This window comes from Engraulis encrasicolus, unplaced genomic scaffold (assembly GCF_034702125.1).
Source record: "Engraulis encrasicolus isolate BLACKSEA-1 unplaced genomic scaffold, IST_EnEncr_1.0 scaffold_32_np1212, whole genome shotgun sequence".
NCBI lineage: Eukaryota > Metazoa > Chordata > Actinopteri > Clupeiformes > Engraulidae > Engraulis > Engraulis encrasicolus.
Window position 1 is genome coordinate 1,098,803 of NW_026945621.1, and position 13,698 is coordinate 1,112,500.

A 13,698-nucleotide genomic window follows, 5' to 3' on the forward strand; every position below is an offset into this window, starting at 1 on the left:
TACCACCATCAACATACTCTTCATCATCACCATCATCATCTTCACCACCACCACCATCATCATCATCATCATCATCATCATCAAGACCATCATCATCATCATCACCATAATCTTCATCATTACCATCATCTTCTTCATCATCATCGTCATCATCACCATCATCATCAGATCCACTAGCCTACCACCAACACCATCATCATCATCATCATCATCATCATGATTAATCATTACTGTTATCTAATCATCTGTGTACACCCCATTTACAACCACAACTACAGCAACATTTACAAAGCAAACGCAGGATTGTAATAAATAAAACATTTCGACGTGTGGGTCTTATGTCTCGATTTAGGATATTCTGCAAAACAGAGGATCTGGTGATGGGTGAGATCATGGGTTGTGGAGTTACTGGTATCGCGAGACTTGTCATAATTGTGCCTCTGTTACTTCCTGTGTGGTGTTTCGTCGCCTTTTCTGGAGAAATGCAGAGAGGGTGATGGGCTTTTAGACAGCCACATATTCTACAAAAGACGTTTACAACCACTAGTTTAAAGGTAAGAGTTGACACGAATCATGTCGTCCTCGTTTGGCCTTAGAAAGCGCGCTGTCTATGTGATGTTTTTACGCTAGCATGCAGGATACCAGACCTTAGTCATCAGCTGTGCTGCAAGCGAAAAGTGCTTGGAGTTTTGCACTGTCGAGGAAGTCTAAAGAAAGGCGAAATTAGACCTGTCTGGCATGAGACGGATGCCTGTCGACCTAAAATTACATACTGTAAGGCAACGCAGTCTGACACACATGATGAACGGCTCAGTGTTATGTGTTAAGAGGCTTCCTGTTAGCAACAACTGTGTTAGCAACGTCACTTAGCCACCTGTGCTAGCTGCGTCGTTAGCGGCTATTTGAATTTGAACAATGAAGTCAACAGATGTCGTTAGCTGAGCTGCCAGCTGTTTGTTTTTAGCAACAGTGACAAGTCATGCACGACTCTGTAATGGTCTATATATAGTCAGCCGTTAGTTTAAAGCACAACTACTGTTAGTTCACGGCTATGGACTGTTTCATCACACCTTATACAATATTTTCCAACTGACACGTCATTGTTAAATTAACATTTCCAAACAGTAGCTAGCTGTCATTCGGCTAGCTGCTCTAAGAGCATATAAAAGGAGCCCACCAATTAGTAATTTGTGTATTACTGATTAATTGATTTTAATTAATCAACTTCATCTTGACAGCTCTTGTAGTATAAATATAAAGCGTTCTGCTTATTTGCTTTCCTGCCAACGGTATAACCGGCTTTGTAACGTAGCAGCAGACTGTCAATTTACAACTGTCATTTTCTGTCCGTCATTATTGGTCATTAAATTGTCATAATCAGATTTATGCTTAGTCGCCCTGTAGGCTAGTTCTTTGTAGTACAGTGTTGGAGATGGACATAAGTTATGGAGAATGCCTGGCTTTCAACATGGTGCAGTACAGGATTGCATTGTAGCCTATAGCGTATGTATTGTGTATATTTCACTGTCCATTGTAAGTATTGCAACTTGGTGATGTCATACCAATGTGCTTGTGATTTAGTTGAGTGTGTTTGTTCGGCAGAGTTGCTAACGTGCCTGTCAGCTCGGCGGGCCCTTCTGCAGAAATAACAAAGGGGCTTGGTGAGGTGTTGTAGCCACACACACACACGCAGCTGGCCTAATAAGTCAGAGTGGTAAATGGTGTCCAGTGGAGCTTGTAAATCCTTGAGGAGTTATGTTGTAAAGCTGAACGTCTCGAGCCATAGCATAGCGCTCATGCTCTTAGTGGAATTGTGTGTGTGTGTGTGTGTGTGTGTGTGTGTGTGTGTGTGTGGCTCGTGGGGCATGCAATAAGCATGTGGTCTGCATGCCTTTCTGCTGAGCGAACATCATCAATGCGGCGGAGAGTGTGTGTGTGTGAGAGACAGAGCATGCCATCACTCACCTCTTTGTGTGTGTGTGTGTGTCTGTGTGTGTGTGTGTGTGTAGATGCCGAGTGCCGAGCGCTGCGGTGAGGATTTATGTGTGTGTGTGCGCGCCGCGTGTGATGGCTGAGGACTGGCGGTCATATGAGAACAATTCCAGCGGCACACACACACCGGCCAACTTCAAACACACACCAGGTGAGACCACACACACACACACACACACAGATAGTAGCTGAGTGACGGCTGACATTGGCTTGTGTGTGTGTGTGTGTGTGTGTGTGTGTGTGTGTGTGTGTAGGGGGGCTTGCTGCCGCCCCCGTGACTTGTCTGTGGTCACCTGGAGGAATTTTAGGGTCACGTCAGCCGCAGCAGAAGAGGACGATGGGGGAGAGGGGCAGGTTGACAGCAGACGAGGGTGATTTGGGGGGAGAGGGGCAGGTTGACCCAGTCAGGACGATGGGGGGAGAGGGGGGTGGGGAGGTTGACCCAGTCAGGACGATGGGGGAGAGGGGCAGAGTGGGGACGAGGGGACGAGGGAGGGAGGGGGGGGGCAGGTTGACAGCAGACGAGGGTGATTTGGGGGGAGAGGGGCAGGTTGACCCAGTCAGGACGATGGGGGGAGAGGGGCAGGTTGACCCAGTCAGGAGGATGGGGAGAGGGGCAGGTTGACCCAGTCAGGAGGACAGGGATGTCAAGTCAAGCCGGCTCTATTGTCAATTTCTTAACATGATGCAATGGTCATATGATATAAAGAATTAAAGTTACGTTTCTTACTTTCCCATGCACGCAGACATGGACATACATTAGGAATAGGCTTTACTTTACTTTTATTTTTCAGGACGTACATTAGGAATAGGCTTAACTTTACTTTTATTTTTCAGGACATACATTAGGAATAGGCTTTACTTTGCTTTTATTTTTCAGGACGTTGCACAATAATGAACATATCACAGGCATACATTTTAGACAAGAAGACAGTTGTGATTGGCCACCGCTCATCTGTTTAGAAGGTGCAGGATTCAGTTGAAATTTCTGTATTAAAGGGGTATGCCACTATTTTGGGGCTTAATACAGTTAAAATCGTTGGCCACGGTTTATATAGGTGGTAAAGTGTCTTATTTTTCATGTAAGCCGTTGTCTTGTTTTAAGACAAGTTAAAAAAGGGAGCATGTCGCTAAGCTAGTGAAAGTCAATGGATCCGTGTAGCATGTAGCAATGCTACATGGATGCATTGACTTTCACTAGCTTAGCGACATACTCCCTCTTTTAACTTGTTTAAAGCAAGACAACGCTTCACATGAAAAATAAGACACTTTACCACCTTTATAAACCCCAGCCAAAGATTTTAACTGTATGGGGCACCTAAGTCACGCCCTTCTACTTCCGATCCATGGGGCAGTAGATCTCAAAATTTTGAATGCGAGTTAATGGAGCGAGTCAAGCTAAATCCTCATCCCGTTTGGCATGTGCTCCGGATTTCACATATGATGACAGCAGGGCTCTAAATTAACTTTTTCCACCACCAGCCAATTTGGCTAGTAGACATTTTTTCTTACCAGCCAAACAGAAGTTCAACTAGCCATTTTTTTTAATCTCGCCAAAATAAACTATGCATTAGGCTAGTTATTTTTTTTCTAATTAAATGGTCATTTTGTCCAACTGTTTCTACAACACAGATACACTATAGGCCTGCATAGGCTACTATATGCCTACATAATAATTAAGCATATTATAGGCCTAGGCTATATATTTTTTCATTATTTTTTAACTTCTGCTTTATTTTTTACTTTCATTACTTAGGCCTAATTAATTTGATTAGTTTTTGTTCAATTCCTCTGAAAACAGCTGAACATCGCACAAGCCACTCACATAACAGACCTTTAACATACAGTAACCAAGCACACAGCCAAACACTACAAAACCTCACATACGCACACCCCAAGGAAGGAGAAGAGATGAGAGGAAAATGAGAGGAGAGAGGAGCTCTTCTCTACCATGCGCAACAAAATGACAAGAAGCCTAGTTTAATTAAAAGTAAATAATATCTCGGGAATCTTCGCTTCCTTTGTTACTTCCACAGCTTCGTCGTTGGTTGCTTTTTTTTCTTTCCGATGGCGTGGGCTTTCCAACTTAGTTGCGCCACGACTCTGAACATTTCAGAAGACAACTGAACTGACAGCTACGGTCACACTACTCTGACAGTCGGCTCTCCTCCTCTGCCCTGGTCGCTATTTCGTTCCACAACCACTCATTTTTAACGTCACTATTTACAATTACTACTAGCATTCACCAACACATAGAACCTTAATCTAACCCCCGCCACATTCTCATCACTCGCACAAAACATAGTCTACACAACAGAAGTAGCGCTATGCATAATCTGCGTAAGTCCTGTTATTGAAACGGTCAGGGTTTCGCTGCTTCAAAAATGCAGCCTGTTACAGCAAGGTTCATATAGTAATAATAGCAGTAGTGACGTTAAAAGGGTTGTAGCGAAAGCGACGAGAGCATAGGAGGAGAGCTGCCTGTCAGAATAGTGTGAGCGCAGCTTAGCTGACAGAAGGCTGGTCGTCTGAAATGTTTTCAATCCTGGCGCGCGCAACAGCATGGAGTTGACGCTCGATGCACTGGAAAGCCCACGGTGGGAGGCTACGTCGTGACGCTAGTGTCCATGGGTAATGTAGGAAATCTCGCCCTATAACGTTCGTCAGAGCAGCGGTTTGCCGTTCATAAGTTACTGTACTCGGGCGCTACTAGCCAAATTGGCGGGTAGGTATTTTTTTCTACTAGCCAAAATGAATTTTCACCCGTGTTTGGCGGGTTGGCGTGTGTTAATTTAGAGCCCTGGATGACAGTGAATTTGAAAGGTTTGGATTTGCGTCGTAAGACCACTCATTTTCGGCACGCAAGAAACGTTATTTTAGCTTTTGTGCAAAACTGTGTTGGAGACTACACGTGCGCCTCGCATATCTGACGTGAACCGAGGCACAGCCAACCCTACCGCTGCACCGTGGCTTAAGTGGCTGCACGTCGGACATGCGACGTCTGTTGTGTAGTCCAAATAATTACATATTTTTGCACACACACAACTCAAAAATCGCTTGCCAAGTGAAGTCAACAAGCACACCATTGGTTGTTATTAATTCTGAGGCACAGCATATGTGTGATCGACGGGGAAATGCGAGGTGGGTCGGAAAATAGCTTTGATCAGTCCATTACAGCCCAGTCAAAAGTTTTTGCGTTGCCAGCCCCACAAGCCGCCCGGAAGGGGTGGAGACTTAGGTGCCCCATTAAGCCCCAAAATAGTGGCATACCCCTTTAAGGAGACAATCTGCACACTTCAGGTCTTTTTTGTGTGCAAAGAAGCTTTACTTGACTTGCAAGCTTTCTAGCTTTCATCAGCCAGAGTGCATACACATAAAGCGTCTTTGCTCACAAAAAAGACCTGAAGTGTGCGGATTACAGACAAGAAGACTGTTAGTAACAATACAAAAGAAATGATACAAATACCAAGGCAATGCATGGACATGCATGCATGTGGGGTGTTATGTGTTATGCGATGCATGCAGCAGCTTTGTGAGCTTTGTCCAAGACCAATTTCCTGCAGGAGAAATAAAAAGAATCTTGAATCATGAATCTTGCTTGAGGGTATAGACATTTCAGGAGGAGAGTGCGGGGACACGAGACACATTCGCACGGTGACGATGGGGTAGAGAGGGGTGACCCAGCAGGTGACCCAGCAGGTGACCCAGTCAGGAGAACAGCAGAGAGAGGGACAGCACTCAGAACAGCAGTCAGGACAGCACTCTCCCATAGTGACACAGCCAACAAGAGGACAGTAGAGAGGGACAGTACTCTCCCATAGTGACACGGCCAACAAGAGGACAGTAGAGAGAGGGACAGCACTCTCCCATAGTGACACGGCCAACAAGAGGACAGTAGAGAGAGGGACAGCACTCTCCCATAGTGACACGGCCAACAAGAGGACAGTAGAGAGAGGGACAGCACTCAGCACAGCACTCAGCACAGCACACAGCACAGCACACAACACAGCACTCAGGACAGCAGTCAGGACAGCACTCAGCACAGCGTTCCCACGTTCCCCCCAGTGACTCGGCCAACAAGGCGCACGGCAGCCTGACCTCACATGGCCCCTCACACTCTCCACATTCCCACTACCTGGAACTGTGTGGTCACTACTGGGAACGCCATGCTCCACGCTGACATTCCCAACACTGACATTCCCAACACTGCGGACAACATGCGGGGGGCAATGTGTGTCCATACCGCCATGCCACAGAGAAGAGTGATACACGCCAACATTCCCAGTTAGCAAAACAGTATTCTCATAGTGACATCCCCAGTCAGTAGAACCGTATTCTCATGGTGACATCCCCAGTTAGGAGAACCGTATTCATAGTGACATCAGGAGAACCGTATTCATAGTGACATCAGGAGAACCGTATTCTCATGGTGACATCCCCAGTTAGGAGAACCGTATTCATAGTGACATATCTACAGTCAGGAGAACAGTATTCATAGTGACATCCCCAGTTAGGAGAACCGTATTCATAGTGACATCAGGAGAACCGTATTCATAGTGACATCCCTAGTCAATAGAACCGTATTCATAGTGACATCCCTAGTCAATAGAACCGTATTCATAGTGATAGCCAAGTCAAGTCAAGTCAGCTTTTATTGTCAGTTTCTTCATATGCACAGGGGGAGGGGGGGGGGGGCTGGGTGGGTCCATTGGAGCTGATTGTACATAGGGCCCAAAATGTCTTGTTGCGCCCCTGCAAGGAACACCTCACGCGACCTCACGTGACCCCTCACACTCCACATTCCCTCTACGGGGAACTCTGAAGTCACTACTGGGAACTCCACGGTGACATTCCCAGCACTGGGAACAATGTGTGTCCATACCGGCATTCCTCAGAGAAGAGAGTATGCATACCAAGTTATCAACCAACATTCCCAGTTAGGGAAAACATGCCAACATTGCCCGTTAGAGGAACGGTATGCATTACAGCATCCCCACTTAGTAAACTGTAGTCATTATAACATCCCCACTTAGTAAACTGTAGTCATTATAACATCCCCACTTAGTAAACTGTAGTCATTATAACATCCCCACTTAGTAAACTGTAGTCATTATAACATCCCCACTTAGTAAACTGTAGTCATTATAACATCCCCACTTAGTAAACTGTAGTCATTATAACATCCCCACTTAGTAAACTGTAGTCATTATAACATCCCCACTTAGTAAACTGTAGTCATTATAACATCCCCACTTAGTAAACTGTAGTCATTATAACATCCCCACTTAGTAAACTGTAGTCATTATAACATCCCCACTTAGTAAACTGTAGTCATTATAACATCCCCACTTAGTAAAACTGTATCCACACTGATGCTGTTTTCAGGCCGACCAGAACAATGCTGGTACCCGTGCCCGGCCCACACCAGTTACAGTAGGCAGGGTTCCCTCTGGTGCTTGAATCCCTTGAAAATGCTTGAATTTCAATTAAGTGTTCTCAATGTTGTGAAAATGCTTGAATTTTTGGTGAAGTGCTTGGAAATGCTTTAAATTTGTGTCAAGTCAAACTTAATAAGCCAAATAATAGAAATAGAAATAGAAATAAATCTGAGGGAGTGAGATGTGATGTGATTTGCCATTCGACACCCTAAAATTGATTAGAATGCAGGAAATTGCATCTTCAAAACACAACATTTTCTGGGGAGGACCCCCACACCACCTTCCCACGACTTATTAAAGGTGCTGGAAAACTGAGATTTTGGTGCTTGAAGGTGCTTGAAAAGTGCTTGAATTTGTTCATGAAAAAGGTGTGGGAACCGTGAGTAGGTTCAAATCCAGAACTAAGATGCTTACTTGTGATCCAGAACTAAGATGCTTACTTGTGATCCAGAACTAGGATGCTTACTTGTGATCCAGAACTAAGATGCTTACTTGTGATCCAGAACTAAGATGCTTACTTGTGATCCAGAACTAGGATGCTTACTTGTGATCCAGAACTAAGATGCTTACTTGTGATCCACGGAGATGCTTACTTGTGATCCACGGAGATGCTTACTTGTGATCCAGGACTAAGATGCTTACTTGTGATCCAGAACTAAGATGCTTACTTGTGATCCAGAACTAAGATGCTTACTTGTGATCCAGAACTAAGATGCTTACTTGTGATCCACGGAGATGCTTACTTGTGATCCACGGAGATGCTTACTTGTGATCCAGAACTAAGATGCTTACTTGTGATCCACGGAGATGCTTACTTGTGATCCAGAACTAGGATGCTTACTTGTGATCCAGAACTAAGATGCTTACTTGTGATCCAGAACTAAGATGCTTACTTGTGATCCACGGAGATCACTGACGTGTATACTATAACTGGACTGCGGATGTTCGATGTGTTGTGAAGCAACGGCTGGGGGCGGGACATGGGACGATTTTTGGGCGGAAGAAGGAAGTAGAGCGCCTTTTCCCATGTATCTCTATGGTGGACATTTACTGTCAATGTTCCTAGGCAATTCTTGCCGAGTCGGCCCTGTTTCGTTAAAACGGTAGTCTCCCCTCCCTCCCAAACAACCCAGATATTTTTTTCGGGCTGACCCTTTATTTAAGAAAGCTATTAAAATAGTTTAAATGACCAATGAGCATGGCTATTTGGGTTGATTGGCAGTTGCCATTCTTTAGAATTATTGTTTTGATTGACAGGCAGGCCGTTGTCAAGGAGAAGGGCGAGTCTCGCGGCGTCTCCAGGGGAAGCCCCCTCCCTCCCTGCTGCATTACTTTCAACCAGCTCTGCTTTCAACAGCTTCATCACTGCGATGGGTTATTTAATTTTGGTACACTTTCCCCACAAATATGCTTTGTTGTACTTTTGGATGTACTTCTCCGTATTCTGCAAGGACCTCTGCGGTTTTGGTAAGTAAAATAAAAGCTTGTATACGTGGCTGATTGACCAAAATGACTGAGCTTTCAAACACGTACGACAATGCTAGCTTCAGCTTGTTATTAGCCAAAGGCTGATCTTTCAGTGTTTGATGATCTGTCGGTTTGTCAAGTAACTTAATTGTAATCTGAATGCCTTTGATTTTGAAAGCAAAATGTGTCTGTTTGGCGTGCATCAGGTGTATGGATTCCCTCCTTCCGTACCGTAGCCAAGTCCTTACATATTCATTCACGATGCTGTAAACATTTCACTACCATTCTGGCACTATGCTGGCCAGCCACATCGGAAAAGCAACCTAGTGTAGCTGTGTTCCTCCGTGAAAAACGGTCAAATATTGTTTGTTTCTGTGTTGCCAAATTGCCAAGTTGCTAGTTGGTGATGAAATGATGGTCATTGGTACGTTTTCAGTAGGCCTATGCAAATGGCGTCATTAATGTTGACTGTACTGAGTGACGAGTGCATAGTGTAATGCAAACTGTCAGTAATGTTGACGATTGCAGGCCTACTGACGAGTGCATTGTGTAGTAAACATCCTTTCCCCATCCTCATGTGACATGGTTTCATTCTGTAGGCAAAACAACAAACCACACTTCACCTGGAAAACACAGCCAGGACTCACTGTCAGGTAGGCCTAAGTTTCAAATCCCTAAAGTATGCGCTTGAGTTAAGACCAGAGACCTTCCAATGTAAGGCTAACACCATCATCTGCTTACTCTGCATGTGTTTATATATTAGTAATAACATAGTAATGAAATATGTTGTTCTCATCACCCTTCGTTTGTCATCATTTTCTTTACAGATGTCTGAAAATGTACAGTACACGCCAGCAGGTCTCACCATAGTCAACATCATTAAGGATTTGGCTCTCTGACCTGAGAAGAGGCCCCATAAACACACCTGACAAGGACCAGCCACTGTTGCCAGTGCACAACTGAGGACCTGACCAGCCTGCTGCCATCTATGATACTATATAGTACCCGGTAGGCCTATGTAACATTACACTACACTCAGCCAATGCTTGCATCCAAAGCGACTTTCACTTATTTTTACATGTGCCTCCCAATTTGAAGGGACAAAAAGTAATTGGACTGGATAAAAGTATAGATCAAGCGTAGTAAACTCTCAGCGTTTGTCAGTAGCCACTATCTTCAATAATTACAAGGGTACCAATTCTATTGACAGATATGCATGCCCACACCATTAAACTACCACCCCATGATTTTCACTGATTAGGTAGCATGCTTTGAAACACGAGCAGCCCATCTCCTTATCTATTGTGTTTTCTTCCCATGAACCTGACACTAATACAAGTTCAGCTACTTAATGTTGAGGTAAATAATGTTAACGACATAAGTATGTTAAGTTGTTGGTGTACCAAACAGTGACGTATTCTCATCACACTTCATATGCCATTATTTTATTTACAGCGGAGGTGTCTGAAGACGTGGAGTACACTGCAGCAGGTATCACATGACCAAGGACTTGGACAACGTCTCTGTTTACATCTATAGTGTATTACCAGGGTATATACACAAATCTTGAAGTCAAATTTACTACCATTTAATACCCTTTTTCACTACCTTTAGATATTTTTTACAACCATCACGACACTCCGAAGCAAGTACTAACAAGACATCTTTTGTAATCTCTACCTCCTTAACATTACATTACACTTTCGTTTTTTGCAAAAAGATGCCCAAAAGGGAGCAGTGCGGCGGGATGGTACCATGCTCAGGGTACCCCAGTCATGGAGGAGGATGGGAGAGAGCACTGGTTAATTACTCCCCCCACCAACCTGGCAGGTTGGCAACCCCACGCCCTAACCGCATAACCATGACTGCCCCTCGTACTGCCCTCAGATACAGAATCGATCAATTTTTTTTGTCAAAATGGTACAACAACAAAAAAATAATACCTCATTTTTCTAAAAACAATACCTCTTGAGCAAATTTACAACTTTTAAGGCCATTAAATTTTGGATTTTTAATTTATCACCTTTTAATACTTTTTAAAACCCTGCATACACCCTGATTACACAAGTGAGTCTACACCCCCATATTTCTGCAGATTTAATGGGACAATAAAAACATTTGAAAACTGAAAATGAAGTCTGCACTTCAAGCTCATCACATTAAATAAGTAAAACAGGAGCTTGGTGAGCAGACTTAATTTTCAGTTGTCATTTGACTTTGTTAGTCCTGCACCCAAAACTTTTTTGAGAAGGATGTTCATGGGTTTTTCCTTTTTAAACAAATGTAGACATTTTTACTACACTGAAATGTTATAGTTACTCTATATATACCAGTGATATGCTTCAATTATGTTCATGTTACATTAATTATTTTTTAAAAATAGATTTGTATTTATCGTTACAGCTGAAGATGTGCACAGTACGCTGCTGCCTGCCTCCTACCACCACAGAGGATCCGATGTGCAGAACCAGCTTCAAAAACCATTGCAATTATGAAACACAGTTAATAAATGCTTATATACAGCAGCCCGCACATTTTGTTTAATTTGTAATATTGGTTAACACACTATTGTTACAACACAATGCAGGTGGTACATGCATTGGCAGGTATCAATAAAAAGAAATGTATGGAGCATAATCATATTGGGATAGAGCAGTGGTTCCTAACCTATGGGTCAGGACCCAACTTATGGGTCGCCAAAGATCCACAGTGGGTCGCGAAGCCCTCTTGATTTTAAGGGGTTTCGTTTTAATACCATATAGCCCATGTTGAATATATGACAAAGTAAAGCTTTTAAACTGATATATGCATAGAGGCAACAAAATGTAAGCGACACATTAAACAGTCATTCTATATTTGACTGAAGACAAATTGAGGAATACAATTTTCTAATGAGTTTCCGCAGGACTCCCTCTCGCCTGGGACTCCCTCTCGCGTGGGCGCTGGCACGATTGGGTCACCAAAGCTTATAATGGTAAAAATATGGGTCCCTGAAGAAAAAGGTTGGGAACCACTGGGATAGAGGAAGATATACAGTAGACTAGAGCATGAGGGAGGGGGTACTCATGGTATGACAAAAATGGGGGGTACATGAGACAAAAAAGAAGTTGGGAGACACTGTGTGATTGAAGTAATGCATTTCTTACAAGCTTGGGGAAGAATGCCCACTCCATGATTTGCAAGTTTAAAAAGCAGAACATAAGGGTGAATATTTCATTTTAATCTTGATGTCAAGCATACAAAACACCCAGATGGTTAGTCATAGCCTACTGTAGGCCAGCTATGTTTTACTAACTGAAAGGTGTTAACTTTGGTTTGTTTACCATACCGTCTACTTCTAAGAGTGATCTAAGAAAGAGAAGCTCTGTATTCTGAATCTTTTCAAAAACTGGGGGGATCAGCAAAAAAAATGGTCATGATGACTGCTCGACACGGCAATCTTCATCTTCAATCTTCCGGATGACAGCTTGGCGTCGAGGAGCCTTTCTTCAGCGTCCATGGTTTGTCTGTCAAACGGAAAGGTTTTGCATGTCATTTGATGCCCAAACATTCAAAGTTATTTACAAATGTCCGTAGAGGATTAACTTGGTGTGGCAGACACAAACCAAACAATATTTTACGCATGAAAATAACATGAAAATTGGAGCATTCTGAGCTCTCATACAAATGCAATGTTGATACTGAGTATTGCTGACATGGATTATGTTTTGCCAAACGGTACGCCGACCCCAAAGACACATCTGTTTGTAGCTAAGTTTGTAGCCTAACTTCCCATTTATCTTTAATTGCGGCTACATTACAACGTGGTGAAGTAACTTAGTAAGCTAGGTCTTACGCCACTCGGCTGGCTCACGTTAGATGCTAAGCTAAAATTATTATGGTCATCATAACAAGCTCTTCAAGGTTTCGTTATCCCAAAGTATCATTTTATTAATAGCATGGTATATTTGCCATACTTACCGATCACCAGTTCCATTTGAACTTGTGTTGGTGTTTTTATGACAATCAAGTGTTTCTGTGTCGACCAGTTCCACAGCTGAAAACAGGGTTCAATATTTCTGCTGGGGACGCCATGTCATATTCGGGTGGGAGGGGCGGGACATGTCTTGAAGTGTCTGTTTGTGGATTGGCCGGTGATGTCGACCTATCAGCAATGTAGCTCAACGTTGTCAGGGTGATTATTATATTTCCGCATTTTTGGGGCGGAAGAAAATCAGCCGCGGTTGCTTCAAAACCGTTGAATGGAGTTCTATCGAACTCCGCAGTCCAGTTATACTATACACGTCAGTGACGGAGATGCTTACTTGTGATCCACGGAGATGCTTACTTGTGATCCAGAACTAAGATGCTTACTTGTGATCCACGGAGATGCTTACTTGTGATCCACGGAGATGCTTACTTGTGATCCAGAACTAAGATGCTTACTTGTGATCCACGGAGATGCTTACTTGTGATCCAGAACTAAGATGCTTACTTGTGATCCACGGAGATGCTTACTTGTGATCCAGAAAGGAGATGCTTACTTGTGATCCAGAACGGAGATGCTTACTTGTGATCCAGAACTAAGATGCTTACTTGTGATCCAGAACGGAGATGCTTACTTGTGATCCAGAACTAGGATGCTTACTTGTGATCCACGGAGATGCTTACTTGTGATCCACGGAGATGCTTACTTATGATCCAGAACGGAGATGCTTACTTGTGATCCAGAACTAAGATGCTTACTTGTGATCCAGAACTAAGATGCTTACTTGTGATCCAGAACTAAGATGCTTACTTGTGATCCAGACCTAGGATGCTT

General features: G+C 43.5%; 1 protein-coding gene and 1 long non-coding RNA gene across 3 annotated transcripts in view; both read left to right on the forward strand.

Moving 5' to 3' along the window:
- Positions 1–445: 445 nt before the first annotated feature.
- Positions 446–13,698, forward strand: part of btbd10b (BTB (POZ) domain containing 10b) — a 33,492-nt gene continuing 20,239 nt past the window's right edge. Inside the window, exons 1-2 of the mRNA XM_063193239.1 lie at positions 446–554; positions 2,010–2,143. Coding sequence (XP_063049309.1) covers positions 2,090–2,143 — 54 coding nt within the window. The 5' untranslated portion in view covers positions 446–554; positions 2,010–2,089. The remainder of the gene's footprint in view (positions 555–2,009; positions 2,144–13,698) is intronic.
- Positions 8,498–10,429, forward strand: LOC134443478 (uncharacterized). 2 transcript variants are annotated; one of them, XR_010033680.1, is made up of 4 exons: positions 8,498–8,897; positions 9,497–9,550; positions 9,725–9,905; positions 10,353–10,429. It is a non-coding gene; the product is annotated as an uncharacterized LOC134443478 (long non-coding RNA). The 2 variants fall into 2 exon arrangements; XR_010033679.1 differs by lacking the exon at positions 8,498–8,897 and having other exon boundaries at positions 9,357–9,550.